At 35.8% G+C, this 25,440-nt stretch overlaps 1 protein-coding gene and 1 long non-coding RNA gene across 4 annotated transcripts in view; one reads left to right on the forward strand and one right to left on the reverse strand.

Moving 5' to 3' along the window:
* The first annotated feature begins 15,024 nt into the window (after window positions 1-15,024).
* Window positions 15,025-25,440, forward strand: part of LOC126751151 (FK506-binding protein 5) — a 40,133-nt gene continuing 29,717 nt past the window's right edge. For 2 of the 3 annotated variants that reach the window (XM_050461162.1, XM_050461163.1), the window contains exon 1: window positions 15,025-15,507. In XM_050461162.1, the coding sequence (XP_050317119.1) occupies window positions 15,311-15,507 (197 nt within the window). In that variant the 5' untranslated portion in view covers window positions 15,025-15,310. Of the gene's footprint in view, window positions 15,508-23,457; window positions 24,370-25,440 lie in introns of those variants that run through there. The other variant, XM_050461164.1, reaches the window with a different exon arrangement.
* Window positions 19,921-23,401, reverse strand: LOC126751182 (uncharacterized). The gene is made up of 3 exons (XR_007665854.1): window positions 22,333-23,401; window positions 20,713-21,039; window positions 19,921-20,645 (listed from the first exon to the last, which is right to left on the reverse strand). It is a non-coding gene; the product is annotated as an uncharacterized LOC126751182 (long non-coding RNA).

The following is a 25,440-nucleotide window of genomic DNA, read 5'->3' on the forward strand; positions in this document are numbered from 1 at the left end:
CATTTTTATTTCTCCTTCATAAGATGTGTATTATCTTATATGAGCGCCTCAAGTTTAAATACAAGCGAAAATAGTTTCTTCCTCAAATAAAGATGCTAATAATAACTTAAAAATAATCTCAATATAATTTTGTTTTTAAAATAGTGCAACAAACCGGTGATTTTTGAAGACAAGCATATTTTCGGCAAAAAAATATTACTCTCAGAATCTAAATTTTTTGAGAACGAAACATATGTATATTATAAATAGTCTTAATTTCTCTTTAAAAATACCTCTTCCTATGGAAGCTTCTCTTTTAAACTTTAAAGCTTTGGAATTCTTATTATTTAAAAATTTTAAAACATTGAAGACTGTCTATAGTGTAATATTGCTCGCTCTTACCACATCCCTTTCAATGCTAATTATCATTTCTGGTTGTTTTGATTTTTACTTTTTTCCATTGTTGTAAACGGTTTCAAATTTCCTGCGGCGGCGTACGGTAAGTTTTGACAGAATTACCAAAACTTTCAGCAATTTAAGTTTCAGGCAAATAAACAAAGAAGCTAAGCAAAAATCTAGCTCAAAATAGAATGGAAGAGAGTAGCAGGGAGGAGAAGAAGAGTAGAGAAGGCAACAGGCAATAAAGGAATGCCGTTGGCCGTCAACATAATTTTTATGCTTTCTTAGTGATTTCGCTGCGGTAATGACGCACAGAAGCGCAAGCAAGCTGGGGTAGCGGGCCTTCCCTTTTCTTAGTAAAAGTAAAGGATTTGTGTGCACTGGGCGCCCGGCACTCACAGCCATTGTCTTTATAGTGGCACTAATTTTGATTGCCACACAAAATGTTGATGATAATTTTTGCACAACGATTTGCTGTGATTTTTATACCGAATTTGCGACTTTTATGTGGGAGATAATTTTCGATAATTTATGTTTGGCAACGCCGCCAATATATTAAACAGTTTCGAACGACTTCGGCAGAAAGCAATTTGTTGTATTACAGTAATTGCAGCATTGGCGCCAAGTGAAACAGTTTGTTAAACCAAAAACAACAATTTCGTTGTCAGGACACCCAGCAAGACCAACAATAAATGCCGCTCACTTCGCGTGCGACATGGCGTATGAGTAACCAGCGTCCGAATGAGTGATGCCCGCATTTGCACGATTCGTTTAACAAAAGGACACGTTATTAACAACAACAACAACAAGGCACAAAACAGCAATGAAAAGAAAAAATTGAAACACAAGGCAACACACCGAACATGGAATTGTAAAAAAAAAATCTGCTTAAATTGTACGAATGAATGCATTTCATATGAGTAAATTTTGCCAACTCAACAACAACTCCCGCACACCAATCCTTCTTAACCTTCAAAGCAACAATGTGACAGTAAACAAATACCCGCACACAAGCACACATACACACGAGTGTAATGGCATGCTGAAAAACGGTTGTGCGCTCATTGCTTTTAACTTTTGTTTACTTAAAAATTTTGCATTCACATAGAGTATAACTTCAGCATGCTGCCAGCACAGACATTGGTCCACCAACTTGCTTGCCACTCGGAACTACGTACGTTAATGTGGCATGCAGCAGTCATACTACACAAAGGTATACCCGCGCGTTATGCAATCGTCATAAGCTTGAGTTTTTCTCTTTTTTTTTTTGATTTTTTATGCTTCAATATTTCATTGTCCAGCTTTCGTCATATGTCGTCAGTTTTTTCCTCAATTTGGTTGGGCGTAAAAATGTAAAATTGTTGGCAAATATTGAATTTGCAACATACTCGTTAAAAGAACAATAAAAAGGGATCACTTTATCAACATTTACTTCGGTAATCAGTGACATATCAAAAAGTATACATATGTAAATTTCCATATAAGTATAGTATGTATATATGAAGGTTTATCTGCTTCTTTATACTTTAGGCTGGGCAAATATTGTGATGAATTAAATAGGATTTTTTTTTTTTAATATTTTTATTCCTCATTACACATGTAGAGAATATCTAATAATTAGGACTTTCATGCGCCAATAATTATTTATAACACATGCAAATCTTAACCAGTAATTAATTCTTCCTTCAGGTTCTGGGAATATTATAATAAATGCTTATACCGTATCACTGTATCTCAAATTTAGTTAAAAACAAGTAAAGAAGGGCTAAGTTCGGGTGTCACCGAACATTTTATACTCTCGCATGTTAAAGTGATAATCGAGATTTCATTATCCGTCATTTACATATTTTTCAAATACCGTATTTGTGTAAAGTTTTATTCCGCTATCATCATTGGTTCCTAATGTATATATTATACAGAGAAGGCATCAGATGGAATTCAAAATAGCGTTATATTGGAAGAAGACGTGAACCGATTTCACCATATTTCGTATATATCATCAGGGTATTAAAAAAATATTATATACCGAATTTCATTGAAATCGGTCTAGTAGTTCCTGAGATATGGTTTTTGGTCCATAAGTGGGCAACGCCACGCCCATTTTTAATTTAAAACAAAAAGCCTGGGTGCTACTTCCTTCTGCCATTTCTTCTGTAAAATTTAGTGTTTCTGACGTTTTTTGTTAGTCGGTTAACGCACTTTTAGTGCTTTTCAACATAACCTTTCTATGGGAGGTGGGCGTGGTTATTATCCGATTTCTTCCATTTTTGAACTGTGTATGGAAATGCCTGAAGGAAACGACTCTATAGAGTTTGGTGGACATAGCTATAGTGGTTTCCGAGAAATGTACAAAAACTTAGTAGGGGGTGGGGCCACGCCCACTTTTCCAAAAAAAATTACGTCCAAATATGCCCTCCCTAATGCGATCCTTTGTGCCGAATTTCACTTTAATATCTTTATTTATGGTTTAGTTATGACACTTTATAAGTTTTCGGTTTCCGCCATTTTGTGGGCGTGGCAGTAGGCCGATTTTGCCCATCTTCGAACTCATCATGATATCTCAATTTTTACTCAAGTTACAGCTTGCACGCACGGACAGACAGACATCCGGATTTCAACTCTACTCGTCACCCTGATCACTTTGGTATATATAACCCGATATCTGACTCTTTTAGTTTTAGGACTTACAAACAACCGTTATGTGAACAAAACTATAATACTCTCCTTAGCAACTTTGTTGCGAGAGTATAATTAACTTTATCCGACGATAATACATATTCGTTAGAACAGGTGAATACTGTTATCGTCAATAACCAACCATAGGGCGATGATAACACCAGTTTACAGTCATTTTGCGACTGTGGTGTTAGAGTTATTTCTTGCTAATTTTGGGTTGCTAAACGCGAAAATTATAGTCAAAATTTCCCAACATTTAAGATTTTTTATGTTGTAGTCAAGGGCTGTAGGGGTCAAACAACCATCATTTACTAAAATGACAAAAATAGCTGTACATAATGGAACATTTTTTAACTCAAATTCATAATCAGAACATCTCAAATACCTCACAGACCTCTTAGCACATTAGTCCCCAATTTTTCCTTCAGATTTGTCGAGTAGTGTAATCAGCATTGTGTTAGAAATAAAAGACTCTTAGGGCGGTTGCCTCTAGACGGGCTGCTTGAAGCTTCCTTACATGTTTAGGAAAAGATTAAAACTAGCAAGCTTGGTCAAAACTCTATATTAATTTGCATTGCATTACATATAAAACTTTTTTGATGATAACAATATGCCACCCCTTTAATAGATAACTCAAAGCACTCACATTAAACACTATAGAACCTGTCCAAAATAATAACGGTCTAATTTTATTTACCCCATATATCATTTTCCACACACGTCGCCACGAACTAAATATGTAGCGTGTGTGTATAAATCGTTAAAAACAATTTCTTGCTCGTAAACATTAAACCAACTTTTTGAGCAGAAAGAACAGCTTGGAAGCTTGAGGAGTACAAGCGCTGAGAAATGCGCTTATTTAAAGCGTAAAAAGGCGAACCTTACGCCCTAACCTAAATTTATATGCCATTTTTATGGATGACCCATACCGTTGCATCTCAGCTTAATAGTTAAGTTGCTCGTATTTCTATTTTTATGACAACGTTTAGAATTTGCCATTGTTTTGTTAGACCATAGCCACCACCGCTGCGCCCACTCCAGTCAGCACTCAGCTCCGTTTGGGCAAACAAACTTCTGTTTCAGTTGTTGGCTATTTTGTTGTTATTGTTGTCGTTCGATTTTCCACACCATCGGAGTGGGTTTTGACTTTGCCTGCAACGTAATTTTGCTTACCGTATTGACATTTGATCTTTATGTTCTCATAAGTTGGTTTACTCCCTCCCTTTCAAGGTTTCTCTTGTCACTCTTGGCTCTCTTGTTACTATTGTGTATGTTTTCAATGGTACGGATTCAGATTTCTTCGCTTCGTTTCGCTTTGTTTGCCTTGCGGCATCTTTTTATGACTCGAGTGTGTTTGTCTTTTGGCTTTTTATGCTTTCAACAATAAAAAATCAAACTTTTCCTTCAATGTCACAGACACGGACACATGCTGGCACTTGTGCGTAGCATGCGTGTGTGATGTAGGTATGTGTTTTGTTGGTATATCCTTTATGGCCACAAAAAATATGAGGTCATCTATTACTGACTTTCAAGCGACACTCATAAGACGCCAAATGTTTTGTAAGTCCTTTTGGCAAACACAAGGAAAAATACCCAGCAATCGTTTAGCAGACATAATTTCTTGGTGTCTACTGATGTTGTTGTTGTAATTTATCTATATACATTAGTCAATATAATTATGAATGGTTTGTTTGCTGAAATGAAGCATTTGAGATTGCCGAAAAGCTTTGGCAATTTTTTGAAACCTCTTTTAGAAATAAATATGCAGAAAAGTTCAATGAAATGTCGAGAAAAGAAAAGTTCGTCGGTAAACAAACGTAGTATTATGAAGCCTCATATTAATCGAACATCAAACGCTTCCCTTAGAATTCGTAAGTAAAATCTAAAAAAATATTATGTTTGTTCGGTCATAGTTATTATTTGCAGTTAAGCCAAACCTATGATAGATGGCCCTAGAGCTGAATTAAAAAATTAAAAAATTGAATTAAAAATATATAGCCGACTTAACAACAGCGCGCTAGTCGTTTCTTCTTTTCGCAAGGTGACGCCAATTAGAGATTCCAAACTTCCTCTGCTTCCCCCGGCGAGTACTGCGTCGAATACTTTCAGAGCTGGAGTGTATTCGTCCATACGTAGGACATGACCTAGCCGGCGCATCCGAACGATGTCATGGTCGTCGAAAATCTCGTACAGCTCATCGTTCCATCGAATGCGATATTCGCCGTGGCCAACGCGCAAAGGACCATAAATCTTTCGCAGAATCTTTCTCTCGAAAACTCGTAACGTCGATTCCAACAGATGTTATCATCATCCATGCCTCTGCACCATATAGCAGGACGGGAATAATGAGTGACTTATAGAGTTTGGTTTTTGTTCGTTGAGAGAGGACTTTACTTTTCAATTGCCTACGCAGTCCAAAGTAGCACCTGTAAGCAAAAGTTATTATGCGTTGGTTATCGAGGCTGACATTTTTGTTGCTGTTAATGCTGATTCCAAGATAGGCGAAATTATCTACAACTTCGAAGTTATGACTGCGATTAAGTTCTGCAGCTCGAAATATTATCTCCAGCAGCAGGTTGAAGAAGTCGCACGACAGGAAGTCGCCTTGTCTCAAACCTCGTTTGTTATCGAACGGCTTAGAGAGGTCCTTCCCGATCCTGACGGAGCCTTTAGAACTATCCTTGCTAATAATTCTACCGCTAGGTGCCTCCAAAGTTGTACTGATACCAAAACAGATATATTTGACCCAAATGATAACCAGAAGAAATCATATAACATCGTCAATTCCTGGCACCAAACCGCATTTTGTTAAGACACATTGAAAGCTAATTATCCTTCATAATCATAATCCTCTAAATTGGCTATATTGAAGCTAGGAAAAGGTCTGGACTCTCTTCATCTTCTTTGGGGATTAAAAAATATGCTGAAGAAAATAATTCCAACCAATTTTATTATGACCTTTACAAATTGACCAATATGTTCAGTATAAAGTTACCAAAAAAAAAATGCAAATAAAATTAAAATGGGGTTATTGCTACTATTAGAAAAAGATGTCCAGTTAGCTTCATTAAGATATCTCACAAATTTTTTGATATTCGGTATCTGGGGCGACGAAATATGGAGTCCGGTTTCCAGCATTTTAAAATGATAGCTGGCATATATTGGAGACACTATTTGTGCTCAGTTTTATGCCTAAATCTTCAGGTTAAGTTTGGATTATATAATGTGGTCCAATTTCTCCTCACCTGAGCACAAGCTTGATTGTCTTGTCCTAAAAGAGGTAAAGCTAGAGAACATAGACATTCACGCTTTGAAACAAACGACGTCATGCTAGGGATCGTGATATAGTCCGATTTGCATTTCTTTCTCACTATCTCCAATTTGAAATAAAGAAAGGGACTCAACTTAGAGCAAAGTATTGCACGCATTTACTCATGTCTACCATAAGCATCAGTGGTGCCGGAAATACATACATAACAATCAAAGTAAAGCCTTTGAAAATTAGGAATATCAAGTGAAATGACCATAAACGGCGGCGAAGACTAGAGAAAGGACAAGAAAATGAACTTGTCGCTTAATTAAAGTTAAGCCGCCGCCGAGCAACGACAAAGCCGGGCCACCTTTTTGCCAACAATAATAAGTATAATTTTAACAAGAAGTTATAATAACTGCGTGAAAAAGAAAAAAACATAAAATCACGTAGAAAATTAGATGGCAGAAGATGTTGCAAAAGTAGAGACTGAGAGAGAGAGCGTGCTGGATATTAGTCGTACTCATATTGTACGCATAGATGACCAAGTTTAATTACAATTTTATTGTTAACAAAATTATGCAAATGTTGCATTGTATACCGCACAAATGTGGCTAACGCAATTAACATTAATTTTGCTAGTTAGAAAAACAAAACAGCAAGAAGAAGAGACAGCACGGAGCGCATAAGGAAATACCATCATCACTCATACCGCGCGTATGCAGACCGACCGCATGGAACGTGTGAACCAAACAGGAAAGTTGTTTTTGCTGCTGTCTATTTTGGTACGCTGGTTTGAGAAAATCTTAATTTAACAATTTATTTTCAAATTATACCAACATCTTAACGACATTATTAACTTTGGTCGACTCATTGCGAGTGAGAGGCTGAAAGTTACCTTGAACGCCTGAAAGCTGTGTGCGGACGAACGTGTTGTGGTTAGGCAAAAACAGGTTTTAAGATTGTTGTTATTGTTGTTTTTGCGGTTTGCACGAAGATATACAAACAATTAAGAATTTATAGTACATATGATGCACGGTTAGTTAGATAAATCAGTAACATAAAATGCAGCTTTGATGACTCAAAGAAGGTATTTTTATCCAGATTTTTTATAAATAGAGAGTTTTGAAAGGGATGTAAGAAATTATGGGCATGTCAACGAAAAAGGTTTGCTAAGCTTAGTAGTGGTGAAATGAGCACTGGAAACGGTGAACGCAGTGAACCAAAAGAGGTTGTTACCGACGAAAACACCAAAAAAGTCCACAAAATAATTTTGGATGACCGTAAGATGAAGTTGTTCAAGATACTTAATGTGTACATCATATCATTCACGAATATTTTAGTATGAGAAAGATCTGTGAATTCCGCCCGAGCTTACTTCTGACCAAAATAACAACGTGTTGATGAATCGGACCAGTGTTTGGAGATGTTCCTGCGTAATAAACTCGAGTTTTTGCATCGATATTGGACAATGGATGAAACATGGCTCCATCATTTCACTCCGAAGTCCAATCGACAATCACCCGTGTGGACTGCACACGTTGAACCCGCGGAAAATCGTGGAAAAACGCAACAGTCGCTGGCAAGGTTATGACGTCTGTATTTTGGAATGCGTGTGAAATATTTTTTATTGACTACCAAAAATGGTATTGAAAAGTTGTAAGGTCGCTATAATTAGTATATCACCCTTGAAGGGAAGAATAAAAAACTAATTTTTTCCTAAAAAATATGTTTTACACTTGTAGGCCGAGAACTTTTTAATTGACCTGTTTTAAGCTATATTCCAGATCACGGATTTATCGAACTCTCCTGTTATCGACAGCAGAACATAGTATTGTTACACTAAGAATAGTGTCACTGATTCCGGACAAGTGGCAAGTCCTTACCGCGCGATAACAAGCAACAAAACGCTGCACGTACAACAAACTAAATTATTCATAACGCAAAATGTTAGTTTGTTTGCATGTTTATGTGTTTTGTTGCCTCTACAAAAGACAAATGTCCCTCATAACTTGAAAATGGCGGCATGTTTTCGGTCTGACTTGTTAGTCTGCAGGCGTAGCCACTACTCGACTGCCTTTGCTATGTAAAAACTAATTACTAAATGGTCCCTTTACGGTCAACTATCGAAAATATTATACACGTATGTATGTATATACATATGTATGTGTTTATATGTTCACATATGGACGATTGTTTGGAAATTCGTCTGTTTATCTTTGCATGTCTGCAGTTGTCTCAAGGCATTATCAACTCGCAAATACACCTAAGCAAACCTATAAATACATGCCCTCGCCCACATACACACAAACAAATATATTAATAAACGTATGCTTGCGACCCGCATATGTTATGCTTAATAGTTTCATAAGCTCCATTTAAGATTCGCTGACACATGTTCCAAGGAGTCAAGTGGTAATTGCCAGAAGCATCCCTTCACATGTACCCCTTTCTGTGCCGCCTCCCTTCGTCGTGCAGCAGTTGTAGTTAAGTTAATTTAGTGGAATGTGTGACATGGCTGGAATAAATTAAATCAATGCTATCATGAGCGCTTAAACTATTATTAAGTACTGCCCTATCCTCTGACGCTTTAGTGGGGCGGCTACTTCTAGGCAACACTGGCGCAGATTTCACTTTCTATGAGGGTACTTTCTTGCCTCGATTTTGATCAGACGCTGTACAAATATATATGTATGTATAAATGTATGTTTGTATGTAAAATTAAATATTTACGTTGACATAAATTGATATCAGCAGGTTAATGTCTTCATTAAGGACAAGGGTAGCAAATTTCTTGAGATAAAATAATTATAGCAATAACAACATAACGTTTACATGTGCATTAGAAGTGTGATATACATATAGATACATACATAGACAGATAAGAAACGAGTTTGAAAACAAGTAAAAACCTTAATTTAAATAGAGAAATGGAGAACCAGCAGCATTTATCTAACGATCTTATCTTAACGAGAAACTTAATACTAAATTGTACTCTGTACTGTACAAGTCTTTTAGAATATATAGGGAATAATAGAATAAATACATCACTTGATGAAATCTCACCCGGACTGGTTCATTTACCCTGCGCGCCGAATCGATAAATACTTTTTTCCCAGACTGGTACAATAGTTTTTATGTTCGCGTGAAGTTTGATCTTCCTAAGTCAATTATCAATGTTTAGCAGCTTTTAGTTTAAGACGCGAACAGTTTGGCTGACGATTTTTGCCATGAAAAGAGTTAACAACGAGTTTGCTTGAAATTTAGTGTTTCCAACGAAATCACGGCTGCGGAATCATTGAAAGTGTTGCACAAATATTTTGGGCTGCCTACTTTAGTCTTTACCAATCAGGAACACAAATATTTGGTGGTACAGAACAATCAGTAAATGTCATGAAGACATCGAAAACTTGCCTCATGCGAGTGGTTTATCCATCTCTGTCGCTAACAAAGTTAGTGCAATTGTGCTTGAAATCGTTGTGTTGGCATCAGAGAGAGACCAAAAGATCTCAACATCTGATATAGATCGACTTACCACATTCTGATTAATATTTTATCAATCACATCAACGCTAAACTCGTACTTAAAGACTTGAAACTTTAGCAAAAACGACGTCGAGTAGAGGTAGCAAACGAGTGATGCGGAGATGGCACTTCAAAATGGAGCCAGAATCGGAAAAAAAATATATCTATTGAAGGCAATAAAAGCACTCCAACCGAGGCTTATAAGAAGTTTATAGCTAATTGTACGAAGCGTTCTCATCCCTCTGCTGGATCAAGAATCTTTTTTGAAAGCGAGGAAATATTTTTCTTTTACCAGTCCGGGTCAAATATGATCAGATGCTGCATATATTAAAACGAGCTAGACAGCGGTATTTTGCGAATTGAGGCTAGCCAGAGTTATGAATAGATTTCATTCATTTTCGAAATCAAAGAACATGATAGTATTAAATTTATACGGGCTTATCATTACAATCGATATTTTAAGCAATGTTGTCTTTGAGTTTGGATGAGATCTCTCAAATAAACAGGTTCTTCAAGTAAACCGCTGTTCTAACAAAAGCTTTCTTAATTCCCATTCTTGGTTTAGTTTAAGGCCACCAAACTGAGACAAGGATGAATACTTACAGCCGAACTTGGACTTTTGTAACAACAATGCAATTGGTTCCACACAGTTTTTTATGTACAATAGCGAAGGTATGAGCTACACCGGTGTTCCTAATCAGACATGGATGGTACCCTAGCTGAGTGCAGTAAAATAGACTATATTTTGATTAGCTCCATTACTATGGTTAAACCCCAATATCTTTTGAAATCAGAGCTCCTAAAGCATTTAAGTTGAATACTTATTAGTATGGCTGTTTAATATAATCTGAACAATAAACTTTTATAATCGACTCCATTCTATTTTGCCTTACTTAAAGTTTTTGAACAATACTTTCGCAAGTTTTTATAAAAACTATTTAATAATTGCGCAAACTTCTAAAGACCTGACACAATGAGTCATTTAATGTTCATTCTTCCGACTTTTCGTCTGCACGAGTCTAAGGAAGACGTCCACAATCGGTTGGCAATTTCAATTAATAACAAATCAGGCATTAAAATTGAATTAGCTGTAAATTCGAGTGGCAAATAACTTTACCACAAACTTGCAGAATAAGCAAATGCCAAAACTCAAATCATACAATGTCTTAGAAATTACAACTCCAACTACAACAGAAGAAGAAGTGAACAAGTTAAAAGTGCAAACGACGGCAGCCACATTGTTTAGCAATTTTGACGCTAATTTCCGAATTATGGCCAAAGGCATTTAGTGCGTTCCACGCCACGCACACACAAATGCATATACTTGTATGCGCATACCCAGCCAACAAGATGCATAAACAAACAGAAGCGGCTGTGATATTTTGCCAAAAAGTATATACAAAGGGCTTAATTATAAGAAAACACAGGCAATCGGGAGAAAGTGGAAGCTGGGAGGTGGCCGAGGTGGCTCCAAGAAAACAGCCAAATGAATGAGTGTAGAGATGGTGAGGGTGAAGGTGGCGACCACGCAGACGGCCAACATTTAGCGAAGAAAACTAAAAGTTTCTACATATTTAAGGAACAAGCGCGAACCGGAGAGGAAGCTTGTGATGTTGGGTTATAGTGAAAAATAGTAAAACATGCGACAACTTTAGTATGATTTTCAGTTATTTAAATATTTCAATTAAAAGAGTAATGTTAACATTTTAATCATTAATATTTTTGTCTGTAGATAACCCTTTTTAAAAATGAAATAAGTCTGCATTTCGAAGGTATGTAAGGGTATATACTTAGTTATTTTCCGAATATGCTGTGTAAAAACAACTTAGGTCCAAATCGCTACTATTTCTTGAAAGCCTATTGTCAAATTTCTTCAAAGTTTTGACTGTTAAGCAGTTTTTGAGATCCATGGAGAAATACGTAATGTATTTCCGTGTAAAACTCTATAATTTGCTCCGATCAAATAGGGGGAAATAAGATAAATCAATAAGAAAGAAGAGATCTTAACCGCAGGTCCAAGAAAGGAAATATATTTAATATAGACTTGGTTCTTAATGAAACGAGGGCATTTGTTATAGCTATTGAGTTCGTTCATAAAATTAAAAAAAAAAAAATCTCAGGAGGATCCCACCCATATTGTATCGTAAATAATATTTTTACCAGCTTTCTGATGACACTGTGCGTTACGCCATCGTGAAAACCAAATCACGCGAATTCTCTACAAACACTGCGGCTCTTCTGTGCATATTTTGGCAAGCCACGCGCTCATCAGTCGTGCCATGATATGTCAATCTTTGCTTGGGGTAAAAGTGGCTAGGAAACAAAAGGATTGTGTGTAGTTTATGCACTGGAATTGAGACATTTAACCTACGCCACTATAATTCAAACCGTCGTTTATGGCATTTAGGCGTTGAATCGCGCGGATGACGTGTTGCGAGGTTAAAAACGTGGGGTTACGATAAGAAAACATGATTTTACGACAGGAACAATGGCAAGCGACAACAAGCATTTAAACGAGAATGTATGTATATGCTGCCTGTTCAGGTTTCCATGCGAGGATGTACGAACGCGTCGATGCTATGTTTGTATTTTATGCTCATAACTGAGCGCTATTATTCTGGCGGCAATACTCGGTAGCCAAATTGGTTCACTGCATGGCAAGGCAGGTGAGGAAGGGCCAAACTTGCGCATAAACGACAGAACAAGTTGGTGTTATGAATAATTAAATATTTTACTTAAATGCAACCGTGATTTTAACGATATGACTATGCGCAAGGCTGTGGGAAAGAAGGAGGTTGCGCGTGAGTTTGTTATAGTTGAAAACGAAATTTGCCAAAATTGAAAATACAATGTAGTAAAACAAAATTGAATATATATATGTATGTATATATGTAAATGTTAACTTTCCACTCTTCTGCTAATATTCTTAATATTATTTTTTAAAGCACACACTTCACATTCAATTGCTTTTTGTTTCCACACTTTCAATTTTCCTGCGATTAACAAGCACTGATAAAGCGCTCAACCACTCAGGCAATACCAGCACTTCCTGTCACGGTGGTCGGCCAATTGTTGTTAGTTCTACGAAACAATGATAATCCAAAGGTATTAAAACGCCTACAAAACGCTAATCCCACTCAATTACGCTGACGACTGTACTTACTAACACTTTGTGCCTTAATCCTTAGTGACTAGCTAACAACAAAGTAATAAACTGAGTTGGTATACACTGCATGACGATTTACCGTTATTCCATACTCCATGCTGCTAAATGGAAGCTATGCAACGTTTAAAATTGCCGTAAATTAACGTTTTATGGTGGAAAACATTCACACTAAAAAAATCACTTTTTTGAAGTTTAAATGAACTTTTCTTTTGTTTGCACCGCCAAAGGGTGATAATGTTAATGAAAATAATTACGTTTGGGTCGCAATTGTGGCCACAGCAATAAGTCAGCCAAGTGGAAATTTCAAACGATTGGGTTCGGTGTGCCATTAGCTTCATTACAGAAACATTACATACTTGGAAAAAACATAAACTGCAATCCAAAAAATTTATGAATTACTAGTATACATACATATGTACTAAATATGTACAGTTGTATTATAAAATAAATATAATTTTCTAGAACTTAGAAAACAAAAAACATAGCACATATTAGAACACTAGGCCTGAAATTTCTGCTTACATAGCTTCCATCCAAGCATTAGTCTTCTTTCCCGTGTAATAATTTAGTATGCATAATCCTAACAATACAACCCAGCGAGAGTGTTTCTTCCAGAACGCAACCGCATACATATGTATGTATCTACTTTCCTATATTCCAACATCTATTTTATTTTGTTTCTGCTTTTTATGCACGCAATTAATTTACGCAATTGTCTTATTCGTTTTTTTATTATTTATTCCTTCTTATCATAATTTAAAACTGTCAATATTTGCACTCCGTCCTCGGGTTTACTCTAGTGAAAAAATACAATTTTCTTTCTTTCTGCACAAACAATTTTTATTGTTTTCCTTTGGTTATCTCGGCGCCTGCTGATGCTTTACACATTTTTCGCGTTTCATTACGGCTTTGTTTTCCACATTTTCTCCACCTTTACCACCCAAATAACAACAACCTCTCCCACACCTACATACAGGCGCTGCGCTACAACGCATTGTACAGAAACTTTTGATGGAAGTCATTGCGCCATTTGTTTAGTCTGTTATTGTGCTTTTGTACCAACCTGCTGATGCATATAATTATGGAAATTTAAAATGTACGCAGCAGCAGTTGGTGCATTTGCTTTGTGACGCCAGCGTTGCTGCTCAAACACCCAACGGTTGTGATTTTCCATCACATTTGTAGTGGATTGCCGGATATGAGCTCTTATTGCTGTTTTTGTAGCAGCAATACGAAGATACATTTTTTATTAGAGCAAATCAGTAACGAACTTGTCACTGGAAATTTGTATGTGTATTGGTAAGCGGAGGCTAATAAAAAGGCTTCTCTGCAGCTCTAGATGCAGACATTATCAATCACTGATAGGTATTATACATGCATGTTCATTATTTTAAACGCTACTTTCAGTCTAGTCTTAAATTTTCGATCCTCACTTACCTTACGATATTTCCTCGTGATTTCCGCTTTGAATTCATTTCCTTAAAAATAAGCACGCATATTCCATCACACCCAGTGAAAGAACTCAATAGAATTTTCATATAAAACACTGCACATTTTTCACATTCACTTTTTTTCAACACTCGCACTTAGTTTAACCCTTAATAAAGACATTTACGTTATATTAATTTTATTAAGTCGCATATTTGGAAATAAAAAAGCTATTTAAATTTGCCAAAGAACTCGATTGGAAATTATAATTTTTAGCGCGTCTTTTACCGTTTCCACTGCAATTTTTATTGTCCATCGGCATTCAAACTGCTCCAGCTTACTTCCACAATAACACTAGTGTTGCCACTACAGTTTATTTGCTTTATTATTACATCATTATTTAATACTCCATGCGCTCCATCATCTACTGTGTAATATAGTTTTAATAAATTAGATCTAATCTATAATTTTATTTACTTTTATATAATTTCTTTATTGTATTTATATGAATAAGCAGCCTAAAAATACAAAACATTCTTTTCATTAATATGTGTTTGCGTATGGCATCACTTGTATGCCAACAGCTGACGGCTCTCATCACATAGCTAAAGTAAAATGTGCGTAATCTTGCTCTTTTCAGAATAATATAGTTTAAATTGTCTTAAAATTAATGATATCTTGAAAATAATTGAAACATAAATTGTTAAAATGACGCAAGCAATATTTTCCTTTCATGGAAACGGTATCAAAGTGCCTGTGTTGTGAAAACGGTGAATGATGCCATTGTGCGCAGAGTCAAGTAAACAAGTTGGTCTGTGGAAGCGAACAATCACAAATAAGTTTACTGATAAAGTGTTTTGGTTAATTAATTAACTCATAGTTATTAAAATGGATATACCCAAATTGCAACCCATAACAAATAAAGCAAAACATAATTCCGGCAATGCAAATAATAGTGTACCGGACAATGAAGGCTCTACCGGCAACAGTTATGGAGGCAGCACTCACTTTAATAACAACAGCGGTGGGAATGGCTCTAACGTCAATGGAAGTGATGTCTCTAATCAGTCGTTTGGGTCAAACGAGTAAGTAGTAATGTTTATTATTAAAATGATTACAGATTAGGATTAAGTGATTTTTTATCTTTGAAAACCTAAAGCAGCTGTTTGCGTTTGTCTAATCAGATTTTTATCGCTATGTATTTGACTCATTAAATGTTTGTAGTCACAATAGACACTTGATAGAAAAAATTATAGTCTGGGGCAAATTATTTGCTGATATCTATTAATGACTTATTGCATCTTTCTATCACATAATAGTTATATTCCTGTATTAAGATTTTATTTAAAATAATTAAGGATCTTTTTATTTCATTAATTCAGCGAATAATTTTTTTCTCTGGAAGAGTATTAAATCTCACCGGGCAAATATTGATAAAAATATATGTATGTATGCATGTACATATATAAATCACCGAATATACGTGGAATGGTATTAATTTTAAGATACGATTTAATTTACAGTATTGAGACTCATTTGCTTGTTTTATTATTGGCTATTGTGTTATACTTATGGTTATGAGCTAATAAGAAGTCAAGTTTTGGATGTGTCAGTATTTCATTGGAAATATAAGAATTTTTGGTGGAAGTGGACGCTTAGAAATCTTCTCTGCAATGGCGGCCTTCCGCCGCGATTCAAAAAAAATATAAAAGCATTTTTATGCATTTGACTTTATTTAGACAGCGAATTATCCCAAAATTTATTACACTTCTTTTCACTTTAATTTTGCCACTTTTTGTTTTCCAAATGAGTAATTTCATACACGATATCTTATGTGCACACCGATCGAAAAAAATCTAAAATTTTTGCCAACATGAATTCGTATGCATACAAGCACATATGTATGTATGTACATATATGTACATACGAATAAATTTCATAATGAGAAACCATCAACACCATTTAAAGTATGTTATTTTCCCAACACTACACTTAGGTTATGGAGCAGAATTTAACTTCACCCCCACCACCTTAAAAAATCCAAAGGACTTATTTTATGCAATCCAAGCCAAACCATTTACAGTGAAACCTCTACTTGGGGACTCCTACAATAAGCGGACACCTCTCTTAACCGTACAAAAATTCAGGACCCAAGTTTTAAGCTGAGTTTTCAGAACAAAAAATGCCACACTACAACCGAACACTCTCATGACCGGACGCGGAATTTTTTATTCTTTTTGATTTTCATTAAAAAAATAATTATTGACGGCGTTACTGTATTCCAGCAAGCCAAAACTTTGAAAAATCGTCTTGAAAGCAGTTTTATAATACGGAATCAAGCATAAATTAACCATAATACATCTCGCAATAAAAATGAAATATATAAATTTATTTAATCAAGTGTGTGTATATGTATGTGTTAGTCAAATTATTATTCGTCCACACCCCTAAGCGGACAAAAGTTGTAGAACCATCACTGTCCCGTTGTGCGAGGTTTCACTGCATATTGTATTTTGAGAATTTTTTACAAGCTGCGATGTCTGGTGTGGGCCGAATTCCTTTTTACCCCAAACCTATGGGACTGCTCGGTATCATCATAATAACATAACTGATATTAAAAGTATGCGATATTCAACATTCTCTCTGTTTTCACGTATATCCTTGCTGTTGCGGCAAAACTGCTACCTCAACAATTTTTTTAAGTGGCTGTTGAGATTTCCTCAGCCCATGCACCACACTTGCGTACAAGCTCTTTCCCATCTCGTTTTCATTTTTTTTTTAAGAAAATTTTAACAGCACATAAAATACAGCTTGAATATTTGCTTTTATGCGCTCTTAAGTAGGCGAATTGTTGTTGTTTTGTTTTATATGTACATAGGTGTATGAGTTCTATTTTTTGTTTGGCCACATGTGTTGCCCATCATATGTAACGCCAGTCATAACGATGAATTTTTCGTTTGGAGCCACCGTCTTATAGCTTTTCAATGTAGCAGCTGTTGTAAAAGAAATATTGTATATTGAAAATGGCGAAAACGTGTCGATTTGTTTTCAAACCAAATGATTTGTAATAGTCACAGCAGTGGATGTGTAAGGATATTAACTGTGGGCCACCTTCACATGTGACATGTATGGTAAATGCCCCTATGTATGTACGCAAATGTTAGAGAATTTGGCAAATTGTTACTTTCAACCTCCTCATGTTCTTTTGTGGACTGAATCATAGGAGACATTTAGCTTTAGGCAACTTAATTCATCTTGCTAACACAACAAGCTTCAAATTTCCCGCAATGCTGGCGATTAAGACAAAACCACAATTAACTACGGCTGTAAAAAATTGTTAGAACACAAGCAAAAGAATACAAAATAACAGTGTTTAACCGAAAGACATGCCAACTCTGTTTGTCCTAGACACAATATTGCCAATATTTTTTTGAATTTTTTTTAGAACTAACAGATTGCAAGCATCTTGACCGCAGGATAAATGTCTGCAGCTTCTCTACAACTCCAAATCGTGGATTTAGCATGAGTTGCTCAACTCAATTTTCCAGCAAATGAGCGCCACATGCTGTAGACTGGGCTCAAATTGAAACGGAGATGGGTTAATGTAAAGTAAGCTGTCCACTCAGCAGTAACTCTTTCTTTTACACCAACATATCTATGATTAGTAGTCACATTTTTCATTTTGCAATTTCTGACATCTACACAGTCTGTAAACAATGGTTTGTAATACGAAATTCCAGCAACATCAAAACAAAAAAGAACTCAAACTCCAAGTTATGCAAATCTCAAAGTTTGTGGTTCATCAGCGAACACATAGTGCGGATGAGAGCGAGTGCTCTGCTCATCATTTCATATATTCTTTCTACGATACTCTTATGGAAAGCTTGCGCACACTTGCACACACCAGCCTATTGGCCTTCGACTCAAGTGTCCTTTACGATTTTCAGCCATGGTATGCATTTGGCTACTACATTTTTTCACACATTCCATCATTACAATGTTTACTTAACCGTTCAATGTGGAAGGTACGATTTTTCACGGCTAGTGAAATAACTTCACATGCGGCTTGTGGGAATTCAATTTACACGCCTGATTTTTTTTAGCAAATCCTCATCGCCTTACCATTTTGTGAGTTCGACGAAACCAGACTTTTATCGATAATTGTTAAAACAATTTCAATATGCATGTCCGCCGTTTTTTCCTTTGCCAGTGGACAGAAAAAATAATGCCGGCAACATTTTTTCCAACCGTAACAAAAGGTAATTTATTAAAATTCCTGAGTGCTTCACATACACATAACTTTCATGAAAAAAAAAACAAAAATGGAGGTAAATAGAAAAAACACATTCCTGAAATTAACGCAATTAATTTTGCATGTTAAAAAATTAGCGGCGCCATAGGACGATCAACGTTGTTGAGAAAAAAAGGCCAACCCATATCAAAGCAGAAAAATACTAAAGAAATTAATAATAAACAAATGACGTTGAAAATCCAAAGAATAATTCTTACCTGTTCAGAGAAGAACAAAAACGTAACAAATTATTTGCAAACGGCTGTTTTAGACACATAGCATAAATATATACGTACATACATATGTACATACCTAATGGTGTCCATCGGTGGTCCGCATACCTGTTAAAAGTTTGAAATATTTTGGAGTTATTTGCACAGCAGTGGTCACTCAAAAGGTCGTTTTGTTTATTATTAACTCATTTATTATCACGCTCATTTTTTATTTTATTTTATAACCTGCCTTGCGTTTCACTGACGTCTGTATTTGTGTGTTTTCTTCAGACCTCTGAAAAACTTCAACGCCCCTTGGCTTTCATTTGCACCTTTTGCGCATATTTCAAGAAAACTTCCTTACCATCGTCCTTAAGCACAAAATGTTTAAAGAAAACTCCAAAGTAACCATAGCAATTTCAGTTTTTCATACTAGGGTAGCTGCACATGTTTTTGTTTTGAGTGGATACTGATAAACCGGTTATAACATCAGACCCGGTTTGGTTACGTATAGCCCGATCTTGTGGGTACGTATAGTATGGAAGGTATGTAGAGAACTGCAATGTGTTTAAATAATTTTCAATTATAAAAAACCTAAAGAAAGCATATTCGTGTGAAATAAACAGATCCAAATCATTACTTATTTTCATCTTACTATGTCTCCCATAAAAAGCTAACCTTAAAAGTATTATTTGTAATTGGTTTAATTTAACATATACCAGATGATCGATATTTGCATCTATCTAGGTCTCCCATAAAAAACTAACCTTAAAAGTAATGAAAAACTGCGGCAATGCATATAGAAACATCATTCCGACACTCGAAGCCTCAATGTGAATTTTGAAATACTTGACACTGCGGTGAGGCCACTATTTATCACCTTACAGTCGTCTATTTTCAAAGTGTTCACGAACAAAAAAGTTCTGCATATACTGAGATCAAATAAAACAACACAATGGTTTATTATTTACTGCTAAACTTCACATATTTCCAACAAAAAAGTATTAAGAATTACACAATAAAATACAAACTCAACTACCCACCCTCGTAAATGCATAAAAAGCACCCCTACAACAATATTTTATAAATGGCCACTAAAGTATTAAGGTGTGAATGAAAATTAACACATAAATTTTCAGCCTCCTCAGCGTAATAGCTTCAAACGTTGCGCCACGCTACTACCTCCTCACACCCGTATTCCCCAACTGCTTACCATTGCATATAGCCCATGGCTGTTTAGATACTTTGGACCATTTTCTTATTTTACCTTGGCATTTTTCGTAGGCTTTTTTGTATTCTAATGCCTTTCTTTTTTCGTTTTTGTACCTTAGATGGTTTGGTCGTTTCCGTGCGACTAGCTGCTGTCAAAGTTTTTCAATAGCCTTTGTGTGCATGTTTCGGATTTTTGCGCATTTTTTTGTTTGCCGGACTCCGAATTGAAGCCAATTGACGCCTTTGCTACGTGACGTCCTTCCACTTGTGGCTACTGCTGTTACTGATACTGACATTTTTATTATGTTTCATCGAATTGTATTGTTGATTACAATCGGCTATTCTACGCGCTGGCTTCTTCGCTTCATAGCGCCCCCTCTAACCGCTTACAAACGCGCGTATTAGATTGACAACAGCATCTTGTGTAGATGTGAGCACTCTATACGCCTCCCAGAGTGCTTTTGCGGTTGGTAGAATCATGTTTAATTTATTTTCTCAAACGTACTCGCTGCAAATTAAAAATAAACAAAACTTGTTTGCATTATTCCACAACGCTAACATACAAACAAACCTACATATTTACTTGCCACAAATGTGCTTGTATGTGTTTTAGCCATTTACCAATGCTTGCCGCCGGCACGGGAACGCTCTGCGTCAGCACGGCGTTGCAAGTTAATGAAAAATCGCGGATATCCTTTCTCTTTAATTATGATTTTAAATTAAAATATTCAAAACCAAATGCTGTGCTGAAATTCAAATTTGTATTTATAGTCTGCGCCAATGGCCAGACGACATTTATTTATACTACTTGTACTTTCTTAAGGCCGGCGTTAAGCAAATGCAAAAATAAAATCAGCTTCCTTTCGAGTATGACAATAAGATGCGCGCCGCTTCCGCTTCTCCTAAGAATAAGAAAAGAATACGGAAATAAATAAACGTCAAGACTTTTTCACCAAGCAAAGACAAAAAAAAAATATATATAAAAAATCAAATATCCAATTGCTAGCCGCCTGCAATTTACTGTCAGCGCATAACTCATCCTCGCCCGCAGTATATCCAAAAGTAATCCTCAGCCAGTGCCAAACCTCCAGCAGCAACAGTCGGCAAAGGAAAATTCAAGACGACAGCAGGAAGACACCATTTTGAATAACAAAATTATCAGCTGTGCAAACTTTCACCTTGAGTCACAGAGCAAAGGAATAAAAGGTGAAGTAAAAAAATATGCACCCCTCCAGCAGGACCATGCTTGGCGCAAAAAAAGAGCCGAAAGAAAACTTATCCACAAGGCGGTGTGTGCAAACATGAAAAAATAGGACAGGCTTGCAAAAAAAAAAACCAAAGCTCAAATACATATGCACGTAGCCACCTTCTTCAGTTTTAGTCCGCGTTAGTTGACGCTTCTAAATTCATTTGGGACGGCATTATTAACACTCGACTAAATATGCATTTCTTATGTCAACTCGCCGAAGTTGAAGAAAAACAACAAAAGGGGCACCAAGTCTTGTACAATTTATTGGTTTTGGTAGCAAAGAAAGCGTATGGAAGATGGTAAATTTGTGGCTTGAAAGCATTGTTGTGGATATTTTAGCTGAAGAGTTAGGTTTCCTCGAATACAAAAAATAGTAAATTAACTAAAATTTTGTGATTTTTAAGCCGAAATATCTGAATAACATGGGTGGAATTGCTAAAGTCTAACGCAGTCGAAGATTCTTCGAGGTTTTAATGCGACATAAATCGTATATTGTTTAAATACATTATAACCGTTCAATTCTCCATTTCTCTCTTCGCTAAGTTATACATTCAGTTGTACATTCAAGGCAATAGAAGCGATCAGTCCTATCTTCATTGGATTATACCAGTATCTTTTCATTATACCAATTGTTTGTTCGTTTGGTTAGTTTCCCAAATTTGCAGAACCGTTACGTTCAAACTATTCTCTGCCGAAAACTAAATAAATGCGGTTACTTATGATAAGAATAGATGTCTAAATTTGATGCCCACTGGCGAAATTGCCTAACGCTAGCAGTGCTCAAACATGTACAATAGAATCCGATATTGCCTACTAAGTTATCTTCTGTTAATATTATATTCACAGGATTACCAACGTTTTGAGTTTACAGAATTCTCTTATGTTTGAGATGTATTTTCAATCAATGCCAAATTTTGTGAAGATATCAAATCAAAAATGTTTATACCTTAGTTAGTAGACTAGTTTTTATGGTGACCTCATATCGGCGGTTCCGACAAAAGATCAGCTTCCTGGAGATAAAAGCACATGTGCAAAATTTCAGATTGATTTTTCAAAAAATTTAAAAATCCAGCTACTATGCCGATTCGCAGTTATATTCTATCGCATAACTCATTTGAAAGTTACCATCATTTACGTAATTTTGCCACAGAAGAACGGCATTGCGAATTTTCAATCAACGTGTCCACGTCTCTAGAATATTCAACTCCAACTGAAACGAAAAATGCTTCGCAACAATTTCCTTCGGTAGAATTCGCCAATTGTAGTGTTCAAGGACATGCGCAGTAAATCACTTCCAACGACTTTCATTCATAACGTTTTTGGCGCGTTCTATAACTTTGCGACTGTTTTGCACGTTGCTCTCTCCAAAAGCAGTACATTCGCTCTCCCGAAACGTGTTTAGCACGTGCTGTTGTCGCACAATTCGATTACAATAACAAAGTTACGCTTACTTCAGGTTTTAATTGGATCAACACCACGTGATACTGATGCTGGTGAGATTTTTCATCCGACTACACCGTCCTGCTGTCTCCATGCTCTGCATTCTCACGGGTGAAGAATTTTGCGCTCAGCATTGTTTTACTTTTGCCCCACCCACTGCAGCTTAGCTCTGAGTTGTTGTTGCTATGAGTTTATAATTTGTTTTTTTTTTTTTTTTGTTGTTTGGTTGTTTCGTTTTGTTTTGATTTTTGCATTTATTTATTTATTTTTTGATTTCGTTTTTCGCTCGAGAATCGTTCTGCAGAGGGTTGTTCGTACGTTCTCCGTAATAAAATGATATCTTTTGATTTTTGTTGCTCTGTTTATCTTTTTGTTGTTGCATACTGTTGTATTTTAAGCGAATACCCCTATGTCTATGCTACCAACTACTTATACACAATACAATTGTAGCGTTGCCTGTATAAATATGCTGCTACTCCTGCTGGTGCTTCTGCCGCTGCTCGTAAGTGGCTGAGTCCTCACGCCAACAAATCCAGCTGCCAGTCAGTCAGTGGTTGCCTGCTGGTTTTTCGTGGGTCTGTCCAATGTGTGGCGTTCGGTGAATTGGCATTTCATCGCACGACAGCTCCCAAATCGGTCGTTATTAACGCCGTCCGTATCGTTGCTGTGTGAGCGCGTGTCGCATGCGGTTCGCGGATACTTGCACAATCTCCGAGTAGGCACGGTGGTACTTTCTTTTTTCCCAACGGCCTAAAGCATGACTCGTGCCGTTTGCTCCGCTGGCCAGCAGTTTGGCTGCTTACGCTGTCAACAACATCAACCTTATCACCGTGTGTGGCCGTTTCCGGCTTTGATATCAACGCGACGCAACAAATTCGCACGCACTGCTTTTTCCACACCCACTACCGTGAGGTTGATGTGTATTTCGCCCAGCTGTGCTGTGAAACGTGAACTGGTTAATGGATATTTAAGTGGGTGTTAATTTTTTTGCGTTATGTGCTATGTGTGGTGTGTTTTTATTTGGCCGTTTTGTTGCCGGAAGTTAATGTGAGTCATAAATGATTAAGCGTTTTTCGTGGCCTTGTTCGTGGTGTATAAAATATCTGACTGATTGTGTTTTTTTTTCCTGATATTCTTAATCGTATATGTGAGATTATCTATCTTGGATTGAGTGTCCGTTGTGATGAGTTTTTAAGTTTATTAAAATGCAATTTAATTGCAACTAATTGGCATAAATGACTGATTTTTCAAATTAAAGACTGTAATTTACAAAATTGAAAAGTTGAAGGAGAAGAAGAAGAAGCAACTTAGTTGCATTAGCGTTATATTTTCAAAGAAAGTCTGCGCGAAATTATTAAAAATAACAACAAAAAAAAATAAAAATACTTTTCAAATAAATTAAAAAACAAAAACAAAAAAAATATAAAAAACTTTTTCGAACCTAGAAAATATAACAATAATTACAGTTAATAAAAGCAAAAAAGTTCATGTGTGAGCGAAAGAGTTATGAATTCAATGCAGAAAGACATTATAAAAACGAAAGGTGAGATTTATAATAAATAAATAAAAAAAACATATAAAGTATTAATAAAAGTGTATTATAGGTTCATATTTTTGAAAACACGAAAGAAACAAAATCGTTGTTTTCAATTTTTAATTTTGATCTAATCTTCTAAATCTGTAAGATCACCAATTTTATTCGAAAATTAATTAAAAATTTCTCTTATATTGCTTTTAAAAGAGATGGTTTTATGACGTTTTTATTAAAATATATTTTTGAAAAACATTTTTTTTTATTAAAACCTATTATTAAAAACCAATGGCACAGTTTAGTAACACATTTGAAGAATATTCTGTTAAATTTCCATGGAGAAATATTAGAAAATGCGGCAATGCCAGCAATTATTCGGGATTGTCTCAGAAAATAGTTCAGTTGCATTAGCGTAACTCGTTGTTGCATCATCTAAAATTAAAAAAAAAAACTAAAATTATATCATTAAAAAATTGTTTTATAAGAAAACGCTGGCGGTTTTTCGAAATTTCAATTTTTCAAATATTGCGAACATTTTGAAAAAAGCGAGTTATTTTGTTATAGTAAAATGCTCCACTGTTACCTTGTCAATTATGTTTAGAATTAGTGTTCAAAATTTGAAAACGATTACTACATTAGTGTTAAAGGAATGAGTGGCACCGATTTTGATAACATGAGTTGTGGCGAAAACGCTTTAAAGTTTTGAAGTTAGATGTAAAATAGAAAGATACATATGTATTCAGTTAAGACACAAAACATGTAAAAAAAAATAAAAACCTTGGCTCCCACTTAATGCTCTTAATAATGTCCATCGTGCAACCATTAAATAACACAGTGAATCTCTTAAAGCTATGAGATCAATTGCAATCAATTATGGGGATTTGCGATTCCTATCTTTGGAGCAAGGCACTTTGAATAAGTTGCAGGCAGCAACAAAAATGCACTGAAGTAATATTCTCGATTTTATGACTTTTAGAAGATTTTTTAAAATAAGTGCTAAAGCCCGATCTCAATAAAATTATATATTTTGATTTTTTTCCGAGAAAGTGAAAGTCATTTTTTTAAAATCAGAGTTCTTAAAGT

Source organism: Bactrocera neohumeralis, chromosome 2 (assembly GCF_024586455.1).
Source record: "Bactrocera neohumeralis isolate Rockhampton chromosome 2, APGP_CSIRO_Bneo_wtdbg2-racon-allhic-juicebox.fasta_v2, whole genome shotgun sequence".
Lineage (NCBI taxonomy): Eukaryota > Metazoa > Arthropoda > Insecta > Diptera > Tephritidae > Bactrocera > Bactrocera neohumeralis.